Consider the following 23840-nt stretch of genomic DNA (forward strand, 5'->3'; position numbering starts at 1 on the left):
AGTGTGCTGTCAAGCTTATGAGATGCGATGTAAGTGTAAGCCACTGTGACACTATTGGGTAAATGTGGAAGTAGTGTCAAAGCGCTTTGAGTACCTTGAAGGTAGAAAAGCGCTATACAAGTACAACCCAATATTGTTCCTTTTTTTTTTTTTTTTTATAAATGTCTAATGATAATGTCGATAAGGGGTTTTTAATCACTACTATGCTGAAATTATAACTTATATTGATACTGTTGCTGATAATATTCATTTTTGTTTCTTTACTTTTGGTTTGGTTTTGGAATTGGATTGCATTGTTATGGTATTGCTGTGTAGTGGTTTGTTGGATTGATAAAAAAACAAACAAACAAAAAAATCGATTAAAAAAAAATCAGAATCGATTCTGAATCGCACAACAGATTCGATTCGTATTCGAATCGATTTTTCCCCACAATCCTGGTAAATACTATTAAAATACTATAAACACTCAGGTATCGGTACATACAATAATAATGTAATAGTATAAAAAAGTAAAACCAGATTGAATTATACATGCAAAACACTTGTGTGAATCTTTGGGCATCACACAATTTGATTCGATTCAATAATTTGGGGTAGCGATATGATTCAGAATGAAAATCGCTCAAACCAGAACGATTCTCGATAAAAAATGTATTCTTTTTTAAGAACAATGGGTGCCAGTTCTATGATTAACAACAAAATAGACGAACAGCTTTTATAGATTTTTGAATAACTTTTTTTAATTTTATTTTTTATTTTATCCAAACCTTTAATAAAGTCAACAAGGCAACTAGATAAGTGTCCCTCATTTTTATTTTCCAAAGGAAATCTGTACAGCGGATATGGGCATCTACAACAACAATATGATTTACCTGAGTGGCTGGACAGGACAGTTCAAAATAATATAAAAATTCATAGATTTTTATTTTTATTTATTCGATTAAAATAGTTACAAATAAGAATTGTGTTTCATTCAAAAATCCCTAATAAATACCATTAAAATATAATTAACCCTCAGGTACACATAATAACATAATGGTATAAAAAAGTAATACAAGATTGATTATACACTCAGAACACTCATGTAGTTTATGATAAAAGAACTAAATCTCCAGGTTTGGTCGTCAGGGTTCTCAACATGTTGCGTTCTGCTGCTTTATATACTAATTTACCCTCCTGCGTCCTTCTTTGTTTTCTTTTTTTCTAGCTTACTAGCTCTCAGAATCTGCCTGCGTTCTCCCACCTGTGTCTTTTTTTCTGCAGTTCAGCTTTAACTCTGTTCTTTACGTCTGCCAATGTCTTGAATTCTGTTAGCTCTGAAATTATCAAAGCTTCTTAATATGTTTCATTCTCTACTTGAACATGTTAGCTATCACTCTTACCATGAGAGTGTGTGTTTGTTTGTGTGTCTTCTGTCAAGCTAGCAAACGTTTGTCCAGCGACGCCAGTGAGTACACTGAAGAGTTGAAACTGGCTGTGGCCTGGAACCGAGTGGACATCGCCAAGACAGAACTCTTCACCGGGAACATACTGTGGAAGGTCAGAGTGGATTATTATTATTAAAAATGTCAACTTTTAGCCTAACATCTGGTAATATTTTTATAGATTTATTTTCTCTTTCTCCATCCTGTCAAGTCCAGTGGATTAGTTGAAGTTGTTGGTGATTCATGGCCTGGTTAACACTGAGTTTTACGTGTCCTAAGATCTAAATACTTTGTGCAATCTATATAATAGCATGTGTGGGCGTGTTGCGTGTGATATACTAAGACTGCATGTGCAATTGAAGTTTGACACCCCAGTCTACAGTAACCCTCAAAGTCTCCTTTACTTTAGCACCAAGATAAGTAGTTAGATTGCCTTAATGTAGAAATGTCATGTGATTTTTCAAAAAAATGATCGCATTAATCATGTATATGCCTGTAAATGTACATGCCTTTAAAGAAAATGACTATCAGCTGGTTGCCCGATAGACTAGATTTCCACTACATCTATTAATTTATCAATTAATCTGATAATATTAATTCAACGATTCAACAACTACAACCACTTGAGATTCATTGCAGTCGGTCAACCTGCAAGGGGGGGTATGTCCCTATATCTGCGATCCCTTCTCAAGGTTTCTTGTGAAACCCTTTGAGGCACTTGTGATCAAGGGCTTTACAAGTAAAATTTGATTGATTAATGTGTATACGCAGATTAGTAACACAATTATTTACTTTAAATGCGGATAGTAACCTGAAAGGTGGCGTGTGTTGCCATACAATCAGTGATCAGGTGAATGCATACAAATATGAGTGTGCAGACTCTGACTGTTCTGCTCGCTAACATATTTCACTTCAAAATACAACCACGTGTGGCTTAGATAAAACTGTAAGTAAGTTTTGAATAAATAAATTAAGTAAAGCATTTTATTTTATTTTTTTTAAAGTAGAAGAGTTTAAGTCTTGTTCACGAGTGAGGGAAGAACGGAACACCAGATTGACAGACGGCTCGAAATAGCGTCAGCAGTGATGCAGTCACTGTACCGGTTTGTTGTGAGGAAGAGAAAACTGAGCCAGAAGGCGACCCAGCAGGCACAAGACATTGATTATACATACATGTCCTTTAAAACTGACTTTGAAACCACCCTATGAAGGTTCTCATTTATCCAGGTCATGGTCATCTCACGGCTTCATTAGTTTGTGCTCATAGACTTAGATTGGTCAAATCTTGTCCAGCGGCTGGTGCCAAAGCCCCAAATATTTATACTCCAAAAACCAGGATGGTGTACCTGGGCAAGGATGGTTTCGCCCAATCGTAGTGAGGAAAAAAACAACCGTTGCAATGCAAACTAGCAGTCATAACTGTCAAGGCCAACGACAGTCGTTGAAGTGTAACTTCGCTGTGGATCGACTACTACAAGTCCAAAATAGTCGGAATCAGTTCAGTTGTAAACAAATGGAGTTCTGATCACCTTCATTGACCAGTATGCTACATCAGGAAGTGAGCAGTTCAGTTGCGAACGATTCAACGCCCTGAGATGACTTGGAGCAACGTTGCAAAATAGTTGTATTTGTTAATTGAAACAACTTTGATGTTCAACGTTGGATCCACATTGTTGGTTGGGAAAAGACCAAATTTCAATGGTGAAATCAACGTCAGAACCCAACATTGATTAAATGTTGTCAAAAAGCATCTTGTTCCAACGTTCTGTTTAAGTTGTTCAATGTCAGGACCTAATTCAACAAATTCTCAACGTTGTTTTAATGTCTTGTGCCTGCTGGGGAAGCTCTTGATATATGGGTCAGTCTACGTTCCTACCGTTATCTATGGTCACAAGCTGTGGGTAATGACAGAAATGTCAAGTTCGCAAATACAAGCAGTAGAAATTCGTTTCCTCCGAAGGATCTCTGGGATCACCCTCGGATATAGGGTGAGAAGCTCGGTCATCCGGGAGAGACTCAGAGTAGAGCTTCTGTTCCTCCACGTCAAGAGGAGTGGAATGGCTCGGGCATGTCGTACGGCTGCTTCCTGGATGCCTCCCTGGTGAGGTGTTTCGGTCATGTCCGAACGGGAGGAGGCCTCGGGGAAGACCTAGGGCACGCTGGAGGGACGGTCTAACAGCTGGCCTGGGAATGCCTTTGTGTCCCACCCACCTGGGTGGCTGGGGATAGAGAAGTCTGTGCATCTCTGCTTGGACTCTTGCCAAAGCGACCCGGACTATGATAAGCGGCGGTTATTGGATGGATGGACGGGTAGATGGTTTCTGTATGACAACATTCATGTGACAGCACCACTTAAATGTTTTTTTGTGTAGTTGGTGAAACACGGGATATATGTGCTTTACCAATATTGACAGGGTGATTGTATTTTCAGTACGATGACCTGGAAGGTTCAATGACAGATGCTCTCGTCAACGACAAGCCTCAGTTTGTGCGGCTCTTCTGTGAAAACGGTCTGAATATTTTGGACTACCTGACATACCAGCGCTTGGAGAGTTTGTATCGCTCGCTCTCGGACAGCTGCGTGGCCTACGTTCTACTGCAGAGGCGCCTGAGTGACCGTCTGAGTCTGGATGGATCTCGACCCAGTCTGAACGGAGTCATAGGGGCACCGCGCTTGAGCACACAGAGTGCAACATCCGGACCTGCTTCAGGGAATGACCTCAGCTTGTTTGAGGTGTGTTCATGACAATATGCCTCCTGCAAAATATGACACTATACATGTTTAATTTGGTCCGTCTTATATCGAAAACCTGTCTATGCGGGACCAAGTCATCAAATCCTGCATTATGCCCTCTTAAGTTGATACCGACATTCAGTAGATGGCCTTTGTTGACATTATATTTGAGACCCAAGAGAGTAATTGCTGTGAAAAATCAGTCAGTTTATGTCGACATGTTTTGTAGTTAGGGTTGGGCAATATGGCCTAAAATGTATATCGAGATATATATTGCAGTCTATTGCGATAACGATATACAGGGTGATGATTTTGATTTTATGCATGCAGCGTTGCAACGTAGCTTAACTACATTTCCCAGTAGCTTGGCGGTAACTTCACTACTTTTTGAAAAAGTAGCTCAACTACTTTTTGAACGAGTAGATCTACTAATTTTTAGAGAAGTAGCTTCACTACTTTTTAAAGGAGTAGCTTTTCTTGTAGTTACTTTTACACCAATGCAGCGAAGTATCTTACATAAAACTGCAAGCTACAAAGAGAGACAATGAACTGCGAATATAGGCAAAAAAATTCTGAGAAAATACAAAGACCTGGATGAATGATAACATCCATACATACAGTGAACATCCATAATGATTGGTTATAGATGGATAGATAGACAGTACTTTATTAATTTCTTCAGGAGAATTCCCTCAGAAAAATAAAGCAGGTCAACAAAACTAGTAAGCAAAATCATAACAAACACACACTCAGGACACATGACGATGAGGCAGTCAGAGACAGAGGGATGCTTCAAACTGACAACTCTAAAATAAAAAGAAACATATTTGAAAACGGCATAGAGATTCTCTCCTGCGGATTACAATTTTCTTTTCGTGATGAAGACAATGTGCAGGAAACCCACAATGATGCGTCTCCTTGCCTTTAGAAAAAACAATGCCCCAAACCTTAGTTTTTAGTTGTTTTTACTTGTCATTTTACTTGTGACTTTTTACTGATGACATTTATTAAACAGACAATAAGCAAGGAACCATGCAGAGACAATTTAGCTCATGAGGAGAACGCATGGAACTGCGTACTTAGTCACAGTCTCGCCCTACGCGCTAAGGTTCAGCTCCCACAACCCTCTACTTATTCAGGAGTTCCATAGTCAACATCACTGAGGCCACCTCTAAAAGGAGTTGTCACATATACTTTGTATTATGCAAAGCAGGTCCAGTACGCACAATATGTGATGGAATGTGCTGGGCCTTGTGATTTCCTTGTTTCTGCTTCGTCTTTGTGCTGTCAACTTATCTTTGTTGAGGTCCTTGAAGTCCTTGGCTGTAAGCGGGCTAAAACAAAGATAACATCTGTGCTGAGGCCACCTCTCAGACAAGAAGTTTTGTCCTTGCACAGATAGAAAAAATGCAGCTTGAGCACAACAGCTAATAACTATAGCAACGAACTTTAAGCATACTAAAGTTGTGTGATAATATATATGCATGATTATTATAACATTACTGTAGGCAGAGAATTGATTGCGTGATTGAGAGTTTTATTAGTAGATTGCACAGTACAGTACATATTCCGTACAATTGACCACTAAATGGTAACACCCGAATAAGTTTTTCAACTTGTTTAAGTCGGCTTCCACGTTAATCAATTAATGGAGAAAATGAATAACCTTATAGGGGTGGGGGAAAAAAAACCTTAAACTAAAATAAATACATACAGTGTGCATGTTTAGCGATCCCTTGTCCTCCAGTGATGATACTTGTAAGAAAAAATGTTTTTTTGTCGTTGTAAAGACAAGGGTTAGTGACTTAGGAGCTGTACTGTGGAGTTACAATAGCCGCTAACGAGGACTCGACCTTGCGTTGTTTGTTGCTGTCAAATTTGCGGCACACACGTGTCATCAACATGCATTGTCACGATATGACGATGGTATTGTATTCTCTATATCCCTATAGCATCAATGACTAATATATACTGTATATTGTATACCTAATCATCATGGCATACAAATGTGCACACAGTCACTTCATGTTCTGTACAAAGTTATCTTCAAAATTAAACTTTGGCACCATTAACCTAGCAGCTAAGAAAATTCACCCGTTTAAGTTTGTTTTTTTAGGTTCAAAAGCTTTATTGTCATTGTAATCAAGCAGTGATGGACTGCACAATGTGCCCACAGTTTCACAAACAATGACTAATTTTGGTAACCTCTCACGTATGTCAACGGGGCGTCAACATAAACGGTTTCCACTGCATGAAGTAATTCACATTTACACCACTGAATTGAAGACAAGTATCAAATAAACTTCTAGTTTCTTATTGAGTTTTTTTGTTGATACAGGTATCACGTGTTCTGTGGGACCTGCTGGGAGATGTCTGTCAGCCTTTCTACTATGAGCCCCTTGGTCTGGACTTCAAGATCGGCTCTTCAAAGGCCCTCAGAGTCTGTAGCCATCACTGTTCTCACTAAAACTTTTGCTCAATACTTAAACTTCCATACAAACATGAAGACACTAACATCTCTGCTGTTGATCTCTCAGCAAGTCAACAAGATGCTGCATGGGGGCAATTGTGCGTACCGGGACCAACGTTGCCACTCGCCATGGGCAGCGCTCTACATCTGGGCTATCTTGCAGAACCGCAGTGAGATGGCTGTTTATTTCTGGGAAATGGTGAGACACCTGAAAAAAAATAGACCTATTAATGGTCGGTTTATTGAAACTGTGAGAGACTGAACGTCAGTCCTTTTAGGAATCAAATGAATCAATCCCTGTTAATTATGCGCGGTCTCACATGTTTGCCCAATGACTGCAACTTTACCGCACGTTTTGGCCAATCTACGCTCATATGCATGCATCTATTGTCTAATTTAAAACTTATATTTGTTCCTTGCGTAAACAAAGCAGGAACAGAAAAGTGTATATAACTATGAAGGTTAATTTTGTGTCTTTATTACGAAATATATTTTTTTACACTGAATTTATGTAACTGAATTTTTTGCGTTTGAATTTTGCGAACTGAATTTTTTTACATCACTTTTCAAAATTCAGTGTATAAAAATTCAGCGTTAAGAAATTAAGTATATAAATTTTTTTGTAAAAAAATAAAATCTTAAAATATTCAGTATATAAAAAAATTTTGTCTAAAAATTCAGTCTTTAAAAATGTATTGTATAAAAAATTAAGTCTTAAAATGTGCAGTATATACAAAATTACTGTTTAAAAAGGCGGTGTCTAAAAATTCAGTGTCTTAAAATTCAGCTAATAAAATTTTAGTGTTTTAAATTTAAGTGTAGCAAAATTCAGTGCTAAAAAACTTCGAAATGAGAGACCCACTTCCGGTAAATTAAAAGATCATGTCTCAGAACCAGCCAATGAGGTGTCAAGTTTGAAGTTAGGTGACAGCATAAAAAGGCAGTTACCTGGGCATAAAGCAACATAATAAACATAACAAATGTGGCCTGCTACATATTTTCAAACTCCATAAATGATTCCACTGGTTAGAATCTGCACTTTTGAGTGACATACGGGTTACTACGGTAACCATAGGAAGCCCTGCTGCTTGAGAGGAAGTGTCAGACGAAGGCAGATTTCTACAACAAAGTTCTGTAGAACAGTGATATTATATTGAACATGTGGTTGTTTTTTACCCTTTGCATTTATGTTTTGCCGTGTTTGTTGCATTTTTGTTATTCTTGCTCGATTATAAAATATATCGATTGAAGAGGTGGTCCGTAGTAAAGGAACAGCGTTCATATATTCTAAATATTCAGTGTTTTATTGTGCATAGTTAATATTGTAAATCCCACTTCCTGTATTTTCATGTACATTCTGGGTGTCTCATTCAGTAAAGATCAAATATTGAATTGTTTTTGACACGGTCCATATCAGTCATTATTGTGTGATGATCAGCTTTTATCCGTTTTCATAAAATCTTGGGATTTTTTCACTAATGCATGGCAACCTCCTCTGTTTGAAGTGTTCCTAAAAAGGGACCCAACCACATACAGTAGATTACAGTATATAGCCTGTAGCATGTCATGCTACATTACCTGCCTTTTTTTATGACCCGTGTCACGTGACTGCAAATTTGACACCTCATTGGCTGGTTTTGAGACAGGATCGACTGCTTTAGTCCTAATTTGGAGGAAGTGGTTCTTGCGTTTCGAAGCAGCGATTATTTCAGCACTGAATATTAATACACTGAATATTTATACACTGATTTTTTTAAACACTGAACAAACCTAACCCTAAACAGCCTTTTTTTTAAGGAATTTGTCCGCATAATTTGATTTAAAAAATTCAATCATCTAAATTGGATGTCAAAAAAACCTTTGTAATAAAGATACAAATTAACCTCCATATATGACATACTGTATATATTCATATACAAATGGCACAATTGTGGCCCTCACATGTATCTTTAACTTTATGAACATTTACTTCCAAATTTATATTTATTTATATATGTATTAAAGGTTTATTTATTCAGAGTTAGTCGATTAATAAAGAACATTTTCTTATTTACAATAAGAGAGATGTTGAGGTTGTGATGATAATCCTCACCTTACAATACAAACGTAAATAGTACGGTCGTTTCAGAAACACGGTTGCCATGATGGTGTTCGAGTCGATGCTAAATTAGCAATTACATTGACGGCCTTAGAATGGACACAGCTTTGATGCTGCTAAACTGAACTACAACTATTACAAAGGTTGACTCAACGCTGAATACATGTTCAGCAGAAACATGAGGCAGTTCCGTTCGTCAAAGTAGTAATGAGTAAACCTCTGCAGAGCACGATGACCACGTTAATGGTCGTCATAATGATGTGGCCCCTTCTAGTGGTTGTGGCCCTAAACAACCACATAGCACCCTGGTTCTGGTCCTACATCACAATAGGTCGTTCACCTTCCTGGTGGCAAAACTGTTTTTTAGTGGCCACTCTTTCCGTCATGAGGCCATCTTTGTTGTTAACGACGGGTGAAGTCTCTTCCTGTTATGACCTGTCCCTGCAGGTTATATCCTGTTTAGGTTCCTCTCCTAAGCGTAGGTTTATTTCTCTTAGGAGCATGATTGCGATTGGGCAGAGGTGCGTGTCCCGATCAACTAACAGAGGCCGGTGTGTCCAAATCACCGCCCCTAGAAACCAGAGGTAAACATGGATCGCTGATTTAAACACATCCAATCGCAATGATGTCCCTTATTTATACCCATCTTGCCCGGACAGTCTTTACAGATTTCTTGTTCGCCTTACGCCATCGCTTATGTTTTGCTTCATGCTAAGCCCTAAGTTTATGCTTATTAGTTTCCATGCTACGCTATGTTAAGTTAGCATCAAGATTCTCGTAAGTTTTGCCTTGTGTATTTGGATTAAATCATCACAGCATGCTGAAACTTCCTGTTTTTTTTTGTGTGTGTTTTTTTTATTTTTTATTTGGTCTCGCTCTTTTATGGTAAACTATTAGGGGTGTAACGGTACACAAACATTTTGATTCGGTACGTACCTCGGTTCAGAGGTCACGGTTCGGTTCATTTTCGGTACAGTAAGAAAACAACAAAATATTAATTTTTTGGTTATTTATTTACCAAATTTGCAAAATCTTCCACCAAAAATATTTTTCTTAGTGGAATAGTTGATGTGAAGTAATGGGAAACTTGCATTGGTCAATAATTCATAATAACATTGATTTTGATTCGATATTATGTCTTGAGCAATGACAGTTTGAAATAAATTAAAAACAGCTTTGTTTTATTAGTCAATGTTGCAACTTTTTCTAAATTACATTAAGTCCTTAAGCTTTTTTATTTCACTTTTGTTCATGTTTTTGTTTATTTTAATAGTATTTTTAGAATGTGCCGTGGGCCTTTAAAACATTAGCTGTGGGCCGCAAATGGCCTCCGGGGCACACTTTTGACACCTCTGCTATAGATAATAAAAATTTAAATCTGATAAATCTATGGGTAAAAAGCAGAACCTGGCGACACATGCGCGTTTATCATAACTCTCTTGCTCTCTCTGTCTCTGCCCCTCCCTCACGAATGTTGCTGTGCACAATTTGTTTTGTTTTTAACCCCTTCTTAACCCTGAACGTACATTTAAAATACACACAATCCTAACTTAAAATGACATTTGAGGCATTTAGGAAATTCCACCCAGACAGCCCCGCTAAAGAGGACATATCCGGTAAAAAGAGGAGGTATGGTCAGTCTATCGTAGCTCGGTCGCTGCTAGCATGCCGTGTATTGTTTTTTTTTGATTGATTGAAACTTTTATTAGTAGATTGCACAGTACAGTACATATTCCGTACAATTGAACACTAAATGGTAACACCCGAATAAGTTTTTCAACTTGTTTAGGTCGGGGTCCACGTTAATCAATTCATGGTGCCTCGGTGTGCATTGTTTACACAACGTGCGGTGCGCTACTTATTATTTCCGTGTGGAACTCGTTCGGTACGCCTTCAAACCGAACCGAAACCCCCGTACTGAAACGGTGCAATACAAATACACGTACCGTCAGAGCCGGCCCAAGGCATAAGCGAACTAAGCGCTTGCTTAGAGCCCCGCGGCCGCCAGGGAGCCCCCAAAAGCAATTAACAAAAAATTCTTATTTTTTATTTTTTGCATGTACGAGTCTGACTGATGATTTATTTCTAAATGATCAAAGATATATTATTGTACAAAAACACAATTTTCTGTCAACAGAGTGCTGCTGCTGATCTGGTAACTCTGTTCATTAATATTATTTAAGTATTTGCTTGATATTTAATTTAATTATGTTGATTTTTGTACAATTGAATTTGTTCCCTTTTATATATATGTAAGTGATTTTATTGTTGCACTTTATTGTTTTTCTTGCACTACGAATTATTTTTGCACATTGCTGTTTCAGGTTTTTGTTACCAAAAATAATAAAGTGAATCAGAATCAGCTTTATTGTGCAGTTATGTTTAACACACATGGAATTTAACTTCAGTAGAATGCACTCTTTTTGTACAAAGTAAACATTAAATATGAACAATTAACTAAAAATATAAACTAGTAATTAAAGACTAATATGTACAAGACTGATGAGACAAGATGACACTTTTACTGTAAATACAAAGCTTTATCACTTGGACTGTTCAACCCCAGGCCACTCTTGTAGCTTAATGTTTTCTACATTTTAATATTAGGAACCATATGTGGCACATGCCAGGCTGACAATAGGATAATGTAAACAACACTGCCAGAGCCGCAATGAGTTTATGGTAGGTGTGTGAATGATCAACAATCAATATTATTGGCAGAAATAGAGGGCCCCAAAATCAAATTTTGCTTAGGGCCCCATGGAGGCTCGGGCCGGCACTGCGTACCGTTACACCCCTATAAACTATTATAACATTCATTGACTGTTCATAATTATTGTACACTTTCAAAATGATTGTTCTCCACAGGTTTTTGCTTGACTGACATATTATCGATTGTGTTTCCCTTGGTGGTCAGGCTGGCGAGTCGGTCATGTGTGCCCTCGGTGGTTGCAAGCTGCTGAGGGAACTTTCTCATTTGGAGAGTGAGAATGAGAGCAAAGCGGCCATGAAAGAGCTGGCACAGAAGTTTGAGGATCTTGCACACGGTGAGTGGGATAAGGGCGATCCCAGAGTTTCGTTGCAGACCGTGGAGAGGCTGCTAGAATCCTATCTGGATGAAGGCTGCAACTAATGATTGTTTTGTCAAGTCTCTTCGTCCTCATTGAGAGGGGCCAGATGAGGGGGTTCTGTGGCAAACAACCCCTTTAAATGGGAACTGGACTTTTTGGGGAATTTTTTCTATCGTTCACAACCATTATGAGCAACAAGGAGACAAAGGCATTTTTTTGTTCGCTTTCTAACTTAAAAAATGTCTCGTTCTAAGTAGCAAGCAATGCAGTTAATGGAAGCAATCAATTCCACCTCTAAATCACTTTAAAAATGCATTCAAAAACCGCCAACAATGCTTTATTTACGTTTCTTAACCTGCATAAGAAGCAAACTGTAGCAACATTGTTATTGTAAGAGCTAATACTGAGGAACTCTTTTTGTAGCATAGTAACATGTCGGCGTGCTATGGTATTAGCCATAGAAGCTAACTACGGCAAGCGATAAGCGACAGCATGAAACGCCATGAATACAATGAATTGATTAACGTGGACCCCGACTTAAACAAGTTGAAAAACTTATTCGGGCGTTACCATTTAGTGGTCAATTGTACGGAATATGCACTGTACTGTGCAATCTACTAATACAATTTTCAATCAATCGATCAATCAATCAAAAATACGTTTGGGTTTATAATGCACATCACTTTTTATACGACACTAATTTTTACTGACTGAAAAAACATGAACAATCATATTACAGTATCTGTAAAATATTGGCCCACATTTCATGTTTTTTTTTTTACACAGCTAGCGAGCCAGACAGCATATGAACTGTAGTTGTACTAACACGCATAATGTGCTGTGTGTATCATTATCGATATTAAAGTTACTCAGTCAATGGACAGTTGTCTTTCTGGTCCAGCTGGACAGGGACATTTTACTCCGTTTTATTTGGGTAAGCACTCCATTTATGTTGAAATAGCTTGGCTCCAAGTTGCATATTTATAGCGTGAAAATTGCTTTCATCACCCTCTCTCGGCTTCCGTCTGCTCTAATGTCTCACACTTCCTTCCTGCACGCTTCTATAGCAGTATATTCAGCTTAAAAAAAAAAAAAGTTCATAGTCGTCTTAGTTGTCTGTTACCAAGTCTGCAATGATTAGAAAACAGACTTGTGTTTGATTCCGGAAGTAGGAGCACACTTGTGGGCAGAAGTCAGAAATTGTGTTGCTCTGCAAAAAAAAATCAATGTGCGGAAGAAATCAGTCCGGGAAAATCATCAAAAAACTGTAAATATTGTACATATGACATATTGTTCTGAAGGTGTCTGTTACTACATTATATATATATATATATATATATATATATATATATATATATGTGTGTGTGTGTGTGTATATGAAACGTTGATGGAGGGTTTTGAAGTAGCTTTAGAGGGCTTTGAAGACTACAACGGTGGCTCCCATTAGCCGTATCTTTCCAGTGTTTTATATCATCTTAACAATTGTAAAATAAATTTAATGTGTTCTTGTCTCATAATGATTGTGAACAATAGGCAAAATTCCAAAAAAGTGCATTTCCCCTTTGAGTTTGAGTTTATTTCAAATATGCAAGCATACATCATGATACATCACAATTTCCAGTTTCTCTTTTCAACATGTTTGAAAAGGAATAGAAAGAAGCAGAGCTTATTTAATCCTACCCCTTTTCTTTTACATAACAGTTGCTTAAACTTTTGTTCACTTCCTGTTTTAATTTATTCACAATATACTCCATTAGTAATCACAATAAAAATGAATAAATAAATAATAATTGGTGAAGTAAGTCATATTTCATATCATGAGATAAGTAAGATTATTTTGAGAATAAAAAAAAGGATGGCTGAAATACATTCAGAATGTTTATCATGGTTGTTCTTCTTTGTACTTTGTAAACACTTTAAGAGACAAAATCCACTTTGTACACACTTCGTAGACCAGCTTTGCGTGTGCTATCATGTTTGCACGCGTTTTAGTACTTTAGTAAATCAAGGCCTTTTTTTGTTTATCTAGTGACGCAGACGCAACCCCGTACAATATCTAGATCTTCTGTATCTGAGCAGCAATTAGCTTAGCATTCTACCTCCGTCTTTTCTACCTGACAATCAAGTGTCTGTGCTGTTCAGATGTATTTGGAGAATGTTACCAGAGCAGCGAGAGGCGCTCCTTCACCCTCCTGATAAGAAAGTCTCCAGTGTGGGTTGGAGCGACGTGTCTGCAGATGGCAACTGCGGCTGATGCTCGCCTGTTCTTCAGCCATGACGGCGTTCAGGTACCCCACTATTGTGATTTATTCTAGACTGACCATACGTCCTCTTTTCACCGGACATGTCCTCTTTTATGGGACTGTCCGGGGTGTCCGGGCGGGATTGCGTTTTGTGTCAAGGTTGCGTGTATTTTCAATGTATGTACAGGATTAAGAGGTGTTAAAAACAAACAAATTGTGAAGGTGTATGCACGCAACAACATTCGTGAGGGAGGGGCAGACAGCAAGAGAGTGAGGTAGTGATAAGATTGTCAATCAAGGCATACTTAGTCAACAGCCATACAGGTCACAGTGAGGGTGGCCGTATAAACAACTTTAACACTATTACATATATGCGCCACACTGTGAACCGACACCAAAAAAGAATGACAAACAAATTTCGGAGGAACATCCGCACCGTAACACAACATAAACACAACAGAACAAATACCCAGAACCCCTTGCAAAACTGACTCTTCCGGGATGCTACAATATACACCCTCCCCTAACCCCCCCTCAACCCCGATTACGTCACATCAGATATTCCACTTTGAAAAATATTTTTGGTGGAAGATTTTGCATATTTTGTGTTTGCCATAAAAAACATAGTTGTGTCTGCCAAAAAAGGGCGGAAAACAAACAAACAAACAAACAAAACAAACATTTTTAAATGAGGAATGGATCTGAAATTGATGTAGACTCCAGAGATTTAAGCGTTAAATATAAAATGTATGTATGCCCTGGCACACCGTTATCATTTCATGACCGAAGAAAAACACTTTTTACATTTTTATACTGAAATAAATACACCTACACCTTATTAAATAAAAACATTGAAAAAACTACTAGGAGCGGTAAAGTTTAGATCCATAAAGGAAAGAAGAAAGTGAATGAATGTTTATAACTGAATACATTTACATATGTATACAAATTTGTCTTTTTTTTAATATTACTTATTTTAATAAATTAGGTACTGTTTATGACAACCTTTTTCCAAAACACAATATATAATGTGAGATACAACAGGATAATGCATATGTTTATCATTTGTTTTCAAAACGTTTACAAATAGTGGGACCCCAAAAATTTACTGTGGGACCCCATTTTAATGACTTGATGGTGTCCATGGGACCCCATTTTGAAAATTCCTAGCGCCAACACTGCTGTCAACAGAGGAGAAAAAATCCTTTATTTAAATAAATATATTATTTATGAAGCAAGTTCAAGTATCATTGGCAAATTTTCACCTAGTCCCGGCCTTGGCGTGCTTCCCGCCTTGGCACGCATATATGTGTCCTCTTTTCGGGATTTCAGAATATGGTCAGCCTAATTTATTCACCATTTTAAGTAGCTGAAATGTAAAATACTGTTCAATTGAGAGTATAGCCACATGAACAAGGGACACAATGAGTAGGCAGACTATGTTATGGAAAGGACTTTACCAGTCCACTATATGGACGAAGGTCAGCATAGTCAGACGTACTCAAGATGACTAAGGTGTTGGTTCTCATCGCATTGCTTCTGTAGGGAAGAACAGAGCAAGTGGTTGTCAAAGTGGACAGATGACGCACTAAACATGGAGTTCCAGCATGGCAATCGATGCATACAGTAGATGTTAGTCATATTTATTGTGGTCTTTATGGAAAGTTTACATGCAAACACTGATCCTTCCATCTTCTAGTGATGAGACCAAATGTGCCAAGTCTTTGAGGCGTGTGTCGAGTTACTGAGGGGCCGTTTCCATGAAGTGCGTATCGAGGCTTGCTTCATTTACCGGAGGAGCCGAAAACGATGACATGTGAAGCCTCGTTGCCAAGTTGTACCACGTGACCGCTTCGGGACACGGTTCAACCTAGCTGTCCACTAATCCTTGTGTGTGAAACTGTCAGTTTGCACATCCCTCTCACACGTGCGAAATAAAACGCAAAATAGTGCTCGCAAAACGGTGATGAGTGTTGACAATTCACATTGCGTGTGCTAAATTATTCATTTGTCTTATTTTATTTTATCCTCCCATTATTGTGTGCGTTTTGATGATCAACATCCATCCATCCATCCATCCATCCATTTACTACCGCATACCCTTTTGGGATCGCGGGGAGTGCTGGAGCCTATCTCAGCCGCATTCGGGCAGAAGGCGGTGTACAACCTAGACAAGTCACCATCTCATCACATGGCCAACACAGATAGACAGACAACAGTCCCACTCACATACACACACTAGGGCCAATTTAGTGTTGCCAATCAACTATCCCCAGGTGCATGTCTTTGGCGGTGGTAGGAAGGCGGAGTACCAGGAGGGAACGCACGTAGTCACGGGGAGAACATGTAAACTCCACACAGAAAAATCCAGAGCCTGGGATTGAACTCAGGACTACTCAGGACCTTCGTATTGTGAGGCACATGCACTAACCCCTGTGTCACCGTGCTGTCCTTGACGATCAACATATAGTTTCCATATTAATCAAGACAGAGACCCAAAATTGATTGCATACCTTATTCTACTCACTTAAAAGACGCAATCTACTTTGCACACGTTTACTAAATTAGCTTTGCATGTGCTATCAAGTTTACCCTTGTTTTAGTACACGCAAACCTTTAGTGAATTGGGCCCATAGTATCTTTAGTTTTGATGGGGAGAAGAGGTGCCAGGAACGAGACAAATTTGGAGGAACCTGGGAGGATTTTGCCCTGTAAAAGGGGAGATCTAAGAGCGCCAGGGAAACAAGCCCAATGCTCGAGCTGTGCTTGTACAGTTTACGCTTTTCACACAATTACTACAATATTATTACACCAAAAGAAATTCATCTTAAGACCCTTGTCCTTGTTTCCCTGCAACTCTTTTTGCTAGCTTACCGTAACTGTGTGCAATAATAGAGAAGGCTTAATATAGTACAGTGTGACATAGTGGCCATTCTTCCTAAATAAGATACCTGGAAGACAAAATTTAAATGAATGTCATTTCAAACATATTTATTTGCAGCTCTGTGTGAATCCGCGGACCAGGTGTTGAGGACCACTGCTTTTAAACTGACAATGTAAAAATAGAAATCTTTTTTTTTTTGCTGTGGTTAAATCCCGGTAAATACTGTCATTCTTTTATTTTGAAGTTTATTTAGGAAGTCACTCTTTTAATGCTATGTAACATTAGTCATGTTTCTGTTATTTTTTCACGCTGCTTAGCAAAAATTAGAATAAATGTCTTTATTAACTGACCTATTTTTCACAGAAATTATCCATTTGGCTCTGAAATTTTATGTTAAAAAAGCAGTTGACCATGGATGTCGATCTCGACTTAAGCGTGTGTTTTTTTTAGTTATAAGAAGAACACGATTGACCAGGATTTCATTACGTCGACTTGGACGAGTTATCGACAAAAACGGGGCCGACTTAAATGTGTTTTACTGTCCAGTAGTTCCGTTTTAGATGAGACTGAACAGGCTTATTGTTCAGAGCAGTGGTTCTTAAACTTTTTTCAGTGATGTACCCCCTGTGAACATTTTTTTAATTCAAGTACCCCCTAATCAGAGCAAAGCATTTTTGGTTGACAAAAATAGATAAAGAAGTAAAGTACAGCACTATGTCATCAGTTTCTGATTTATTAATTTGTATAACAGTGCAAAATATTGCTCATTTGTAGTGGTCTTTCTTGAACTATTTGGAAAAAAAGATATAAAAATAACTAAAAACTTGTTGAAAAATAAACAAGTGATTCAATTATAAATAAAGATTTCTACACATAGAAGTAATCATCAACTTAAAGTGCCCTCTTTGGGGATTGTAATAGAGATCCATTTGGATTCATCAACTTCATTCTAAACTTTTCTTCACAGAAAAATAAATCTTTAACATCAATATTTATAGAACATGTCCACAAAAAAATCTAGCTGTCAACACTGAATATTGCATTGTTGTATTTTTTTTTCATAGTTTATGAACTTACATTCATATTTTGTTGAAGTTTTATTCAATAAATATATTTATAAAGGATTTTTGAATTGTTGCTATTTTTAGAATATTTTTAAAAAATCTCATGTACCCCTTGGCATACCTTCAAGTACCCCCATTTGAGAACCACTGGTGCAGAGTAACAGTGTGTGTTTTTGTGTTAATGCTGATTTATTTCTCTCTAGTCGTTGCTGTCCCAGATCTGGTGGGGCAGCATGGACAGAACTACCGAGGCGTGGAAGCTGGTGATCGCCTTCTTCATGCCCCCTCTCATCTTCATAGATTTTATCAGCTTCAGGTTAGTGTCGCGCAAAATTCTACATTCTGAGATGGTTGAGTTTGCCAGGGAATTTTAGATTCAGAGGCTCATTAATGTAAGTGTGTAAGGAGTGTAAAAACACAAGTTTTTTGAATGAATCACGATTCTTACTTGTCATGATTAAAAAAAAGAGAGAGAGAAATTTAATAAATGAAAAACATTTTTTAATATGTATATATATATATATATAAATATATATATATATATATGTATGTATGTATGTATGTATACATATATATGTATACATACATATATGTATGTATGTATATATACAGTATGTGTACACTGTATGTACATATATGTGTATGTATATACAGTCAAGAAAAGAAGTATTTGAACACCCTACTATTTTGCAAGTTTTCCCACTTAGAAATCATGGAGGGGTCTGAAATTTTCACGGTAGGTGCATGTCCACTGTATGAGAGATAACCTAAAAAGAAAAATATAGAAATCACAATCTATGATTTTTTAACAATTTATTCGTGTGATACAGCTGAAAATATGTGAAGTGAAGTGAATTATATTTGTATAGCGCTTTTTCTCTAGTGACTCAAAGCGTTTCATATAGTGAAATCCAATATCTAATTTTTACATTTAAACCAGCGTGGGTGGCACTGGGAGCAGGTGGGTAAAGTGTCTTGCCCAAGGACACAACGGCAGTGACTAGGATGACGGAAGCGGGGATCGAACCTGCAACCCTCACGTTGCTGGCAAGACCGCTCTACCAACCAAGCTATACCGCCCCAAGTATTTGAACACCTGTCTATCAGCTAGAATTCTGACCCTCAAAGACCTGTTAGTCCGCCTTTAAAAGTCCTCCTCCACTCCACTGTATTATCCTGAATCAGATGCACCTGTGTGAGGTCGTTAGCTGCATAAAGACACCTGTCCACCTCATATAATAAGTAAGACCCAAACATTCAGCATGGCTAAGAGCAAAGAGCTGTCCAAAGACACCAGAGACAAAATTGTACAACTCCACAAGGATGGAAAGGGCTACGGAGAAATTGCCAAGCAGCTTGGTGAAAAAAGGTCCACTGTAGGAGCAATCATCAGAAAATGGAAGAAGCTAAACATGAAAGTCAATCTCAATCAGAGTGGAGCCCCATACAAGATATCACCTGGTGGGGTCTAAATGATGCTAAGAAAGGTGAGGAATCAACCCAGGACTACACGGCAGGACTTGGTCAATGACCTGAAAAGAGCTGGAACCACTGTTTCAATGGTCACTGTTGGTAATACACTAAGACGTCATGGTTTGAAATCATGCATGGCACGGAAGGTTCCCCTGCTTAAACCAGCACATGTTAAGGCCAGTCTTAAGTTTGCCAAGGACCATTTGGATGATCCAGAGGAGTCATGAGAGGAAGTTTTGTGAACACATGAGACAAAAATTGACCTTTTTGGTCATAATTCCACTATATGTGTTTGGAGGAAGAAGAATGATGCGTACCATCCCAAGAACACCATCTCTACTGTGAAGCATGGGGGTGGTAGCATCATGCTTTGGGGGTGTTTTTCTGCTCATGGGACAGGACGACTGTACTGTATGGATGACTACAGTCATGTATTGTGAGATTTTGGCCAAAAACCTCCTTCCCTCAGTCAGATCATTGAAGATGAGTCGTGGCTGGATCCTCCAACATGACAATGACCCAAAGCACACAGCCAGGAAAACCAAGAAGAGTCTTTGTAAGAACCATATCAAGGTTCTGGAGTGGCCTAGCAAGTCTCCCCACCTAAATCCAATTGAAAATCTTTGGAGGGAGCTGAAAGTCTGTGTTACTCAGCGACAGCCCAGAAACCTGACTGATCGAGAGAAGATCTGTGTGGAGGAGTGGGCCAAAATCCCTCCTGCAGTCTGTGCAAACCTGGTGAAGAACTACAGGAAACATTTGACCTCTGTAATTGCAAACAAAGGCTACTCTACCAAATATTAATGTTGGTGTTCAAATACTTATTTTCAGCTTCATCACACAAATAGATTGTTAAAAAATCATAGATTGTGATTTCTGGATTTTTCTTTTTAGGTTATCTCTCATACAGTGGACATGCACCTACCATGAAAATTTCAGACCACTCCATGATTTCTAAGTGAGAGAACTTGCAAAATAGCAGGCTGTTCAAATACTTATTTTCTTCACTATATATATATATATATATATATATCCATCCATCCATTTTCTACCGCTTTCTCCCTTACGGGGTCGCGGGGGGTGCTGGCGCCTATCTCAGCTTCAATCGGGCGGAAGGCGGGGTACACCCTGGACAAGTCGCCACCTCATCGCAGGGCCAACACAGATAGACAGACAACATTCACACTCACATTCACACACTAGGGCCAATTTAGTGTTGCCAATCAACCTATCCCCAGGTGCATGTCTTTGGAAGTGGGAGGAAGCCGGAGTACCCGGAGGGATATATATATATATATATATATATATATATATATATATATATATATATATATATATATATATATATATGTGTGTGTATATATGCGTGTATATATATTTGTGTATATATATATGTGTGTGTATATATATATACATATATATGTATATGTATATATATACATAAACACACACATATATATGTGTGTATATGTATATATATATATATATATATATATATATATATATATATATATATATATATATATATATATTTTTTTTTATCTGTCGTGTCCAGCCACTCAGGCAAATCATATTGTTGAGGAAGATCAGGAATGTGTAGACTGCGGCCCGCGGGCATATGACCCGCCAATGTCTTGAATTTGGTCCACGAGACGTCGTACCTTGGAGTGCTTTCAAATTACCTTATTTTTCGGACTACAAGGCGCACTTAAAATCCTTTGATTTTCTCAGAAATCGACAGTGCGCCTTAGAACCTGGTGCGCCTAATGCACGGCATAATTCTGGTTGTGCTTACTGACCTTGAAGAAATTTTATTTGGTACATGGTATAATAGGTGTGACCAGTAGATGGCAGTCATACATAAGAGTTACGTATAGACTGCAATATGATGGCGATAAACAACACCAAAACTTGAAATGCTCCATTGAGAATATAGAACATTACACACGATGCTCAAAAATCTGTCAAAAATGTTTTTAGTATGACTTCGGTGAGCTATGAAACTGCACCGCTTGATGGATTGTTGGCACAATAAACATACAAGTATTATGATGTTTGTATAAGGACCGCAAAATTGCCCCTATCAGCAGACATACTACCTGCCGTTTTGTTTCGCAATATTATGCAAAACCAACTTTCCTCACCTTCTTGTACCTGTTGATCTGTATTTTGGATCTGCGTAAGTCCTGAAAAAGTGCACAAGTCCGCAATTGTAGTCCGTGATGACACCGTAGTTATAAGCTTCTTCTTTTTCTCTACCTTCTTATGGGACATTCATCTTTCGCTCTTGCCATTTCTAATATAAAGTAGTGTAAAGTTCTTGCTTATATATGTCACTAGACTAGCTATCAAAGCGCTAAAAACTGTAGTGGGTTTACATAATTCACCCATAGAACTTTTGTTATAAGAGAGGTCTGTTCGGACGTTTTTTTACGGGACACATTTCCGGCGTTGTTGTTGCATCATTAAGCCACGGATGAGAAGATGCTACTCCGTTATTGATTTAAGTAAAGTCTGAATGTCTTTAAAACAGTTAGTTCCATCTTTTGACACGTCTTCCACTCCCATCCTTGCACGCAAGATGACGGGGAAAAAACACTGTCGAAGGTGAGCCACATAGATAAGACCGCCCACAAAACGGCGCATCCTGAAGAGACGCTTAGAAAGCTACCTGAAGATGGTCTGTAAAACATAATCTATGCAACACTTTCACCAAAAAAACACCATTACATGTTATGTAGACCGCAAGGAAGTGTTTTAAATTTAGACAAAAATCATAATATGACTTCTTTAATGTGCCTTTAGTATATCAAAAAAAGACCTGAATAGACTTGCTCATCGGCAGTGCACCTTTTAATCCGGTGCTCTCTATGGTCAGAAAAATTGGGTAATCTTAAATACCAGGCGGTTTCTGAATGCTACACATTTGCTGCCATCTTGTAGACAATGTGAGTAAATCAGATGAATGAACCTTGAAAGTGCTTTCAAATTATAGTAAAGCATTTACATATATGACAATATCCAAACAACCTTCCCTAGTCATGGTGCAACATAAAGGTCAACACAACCTGCTCACTGAACATTATATGAAAAACCCAATGTTATTAAAACAGGATTGATTTTAAATCAAGAATCCTTTTGAATCGAATCGATTCTGAATCGAATCGTTACCCTCAATCATGTGGTGCCCAAAGATTCCCAGACCTTAAGTAATTGTGTGTGTGTGTGTGTGTGTGTGTGTGTGTGTGTGTGTGTGTGTGTGTGTGTGTGTGTGTGTGTGTGTGTGTGTGTGTGTGTGTGTGTGTGCGCGTGTGTGCATGTGTGCGTGTGTGTTGCAGGCAGCAGGAAGACGAGGATAATCCAGTAGTTGTCCAGGTCAACCTCAAAGACGCTGACATTCTGGAGGACAATGATGGCGTAGTCTTCCCCCTTGCTGATATTGTACACAAGTACATACAGTTGATCCTAATCCCAATTATGTTTACAACCGTTTCCCAAACCTTTTTCCTTGTGTCGGCTTTTAGGGATGAAGAGGCGGATGAGTCCCAGGCTCTAAAAGAAAACCTAACATGTGGGTTTGCAAAGACAACGTTGATTACTCACCATGTTATGATGTGATCCCAGTTATTTTGCTTTTACCTCTTTATTTCAGCCTCTTCAACATCCGACATCAGGACACCACCGTTCATTGTGACGCGGTGGAGACAGTTTTGCGGCGCCCCCGTCACCACCTTCCTGGGCAACGTGCTGATGTACTTCCTGTTTCTCTGCCTTTTCGCCTACATCCTGTTGGTGGATTTCAAGCCCCCACCTCCAAAAGGCCCTTCTTCCCTGGAATTTGTGCTTTACTTTTGGGTTTTTACATTAGTTTGTGAAGAAATCCGACAGGTTGGTGTTTAAGAAGTTTAAACTATACCGTGGAACCCGTTTAAATTGGTCCTTATTAGGTCCAGGTCCAACATGTTTTTCTTATTACTAAATTGTGCACGCTTAGGTCGATATCCACATGCAAAGTCGAAATAAAAGTTGAGAGCCAAAAGAGGCATTTGTACAAAGAATGGTTCCAAAAATGTCAAAATTATGTCGCATTGCTAACGATAATTGCCAAATAATGTGAAATGACAAAAGCAACGTTCGAACTATAAGGTGCACTTAAAATCCTTTTATTTTCTCACTAATAAATTCAATCTAATGTACAGATTAATTTTGGTTGTGCTTACTGACCTCGAAGCAATTTTATTTGGTACCTGATGTAATGATAAATGTGACCAGTAAATGGCAGTCACACATGAGAGATACATGTGGACTGCAGGTTAACGCCTGTTCAATAAATGGCACTAGCAAGCACCCATAAGCAAGCAACACCAAAAGTTTGATGT

At 38.3% G+C, this 23840-nt stretch overlaps 1 protein-coding gene across 1 annotated transcript in view; it reads left to right on the forward strand.

The window, feature by feature from the left end:
• The window catches only part of LOC133541481 (transient receptor potential cation channel subfamily M member 5-like), a 106869-nt gene that overhangs the window by 62610 nt on the left and 20419 nt on the right, over positions 1 to 23840 (forward strand). Inside the window, exons 10-19 of the mRNA XM_061884921.1 lie at positions 1421 to 1539; positions 3856 to 4158; positions 6497 to 6598; positions 6696 to 6827; positions 11644 to 11773; positions 13940 to 14085; positions 18192 to 18304; positions 22800 to 22910; positions 22986 to 23032; positions 23114 to 23349. Of these exons, the coding sequence (XP_061740905.1) occupies positions 1421 to 1539; positions 3856 to 4158; positions 6497 to 6598; positions 6696 to 6827; positions 11644 to 11773; positions 13940 to 14085; positions 18192 to 18304; positions 22800 to 22910; positions 22986 to 23032; positions 23114 to 23349 (1439 nt within the window). The remainder of the gene's footprint in view (positions 1 to 1420; positions 1540 to 3855; positions 4159 to 6496; positions 6599 to 6695; positions 6828 to 11643; positions 11774 to 13939; positions 14086 to 18191; positions 18305 to 22799; positions 22911 to 22985; positions 23033 to 23113; positions 23350 to 23840) is intronic.

The sequence above is a fragment of the Nerophis ophidion genome, linkage group LG23 (genome assembly GCF_033978795.1).
Source record: "Nerophis ophidion isolate RoL-2023_Sa linkage group LG23, RoL_Noph_v1.0, whole genome shotgun sequence".
NCBI classification, from domain to species: Eukaryota; Metazoa; Chordata; class Actinopteri; order Syngnathiformes; family Syngnathidae; genus Nerophis; species Nerophis ophidion.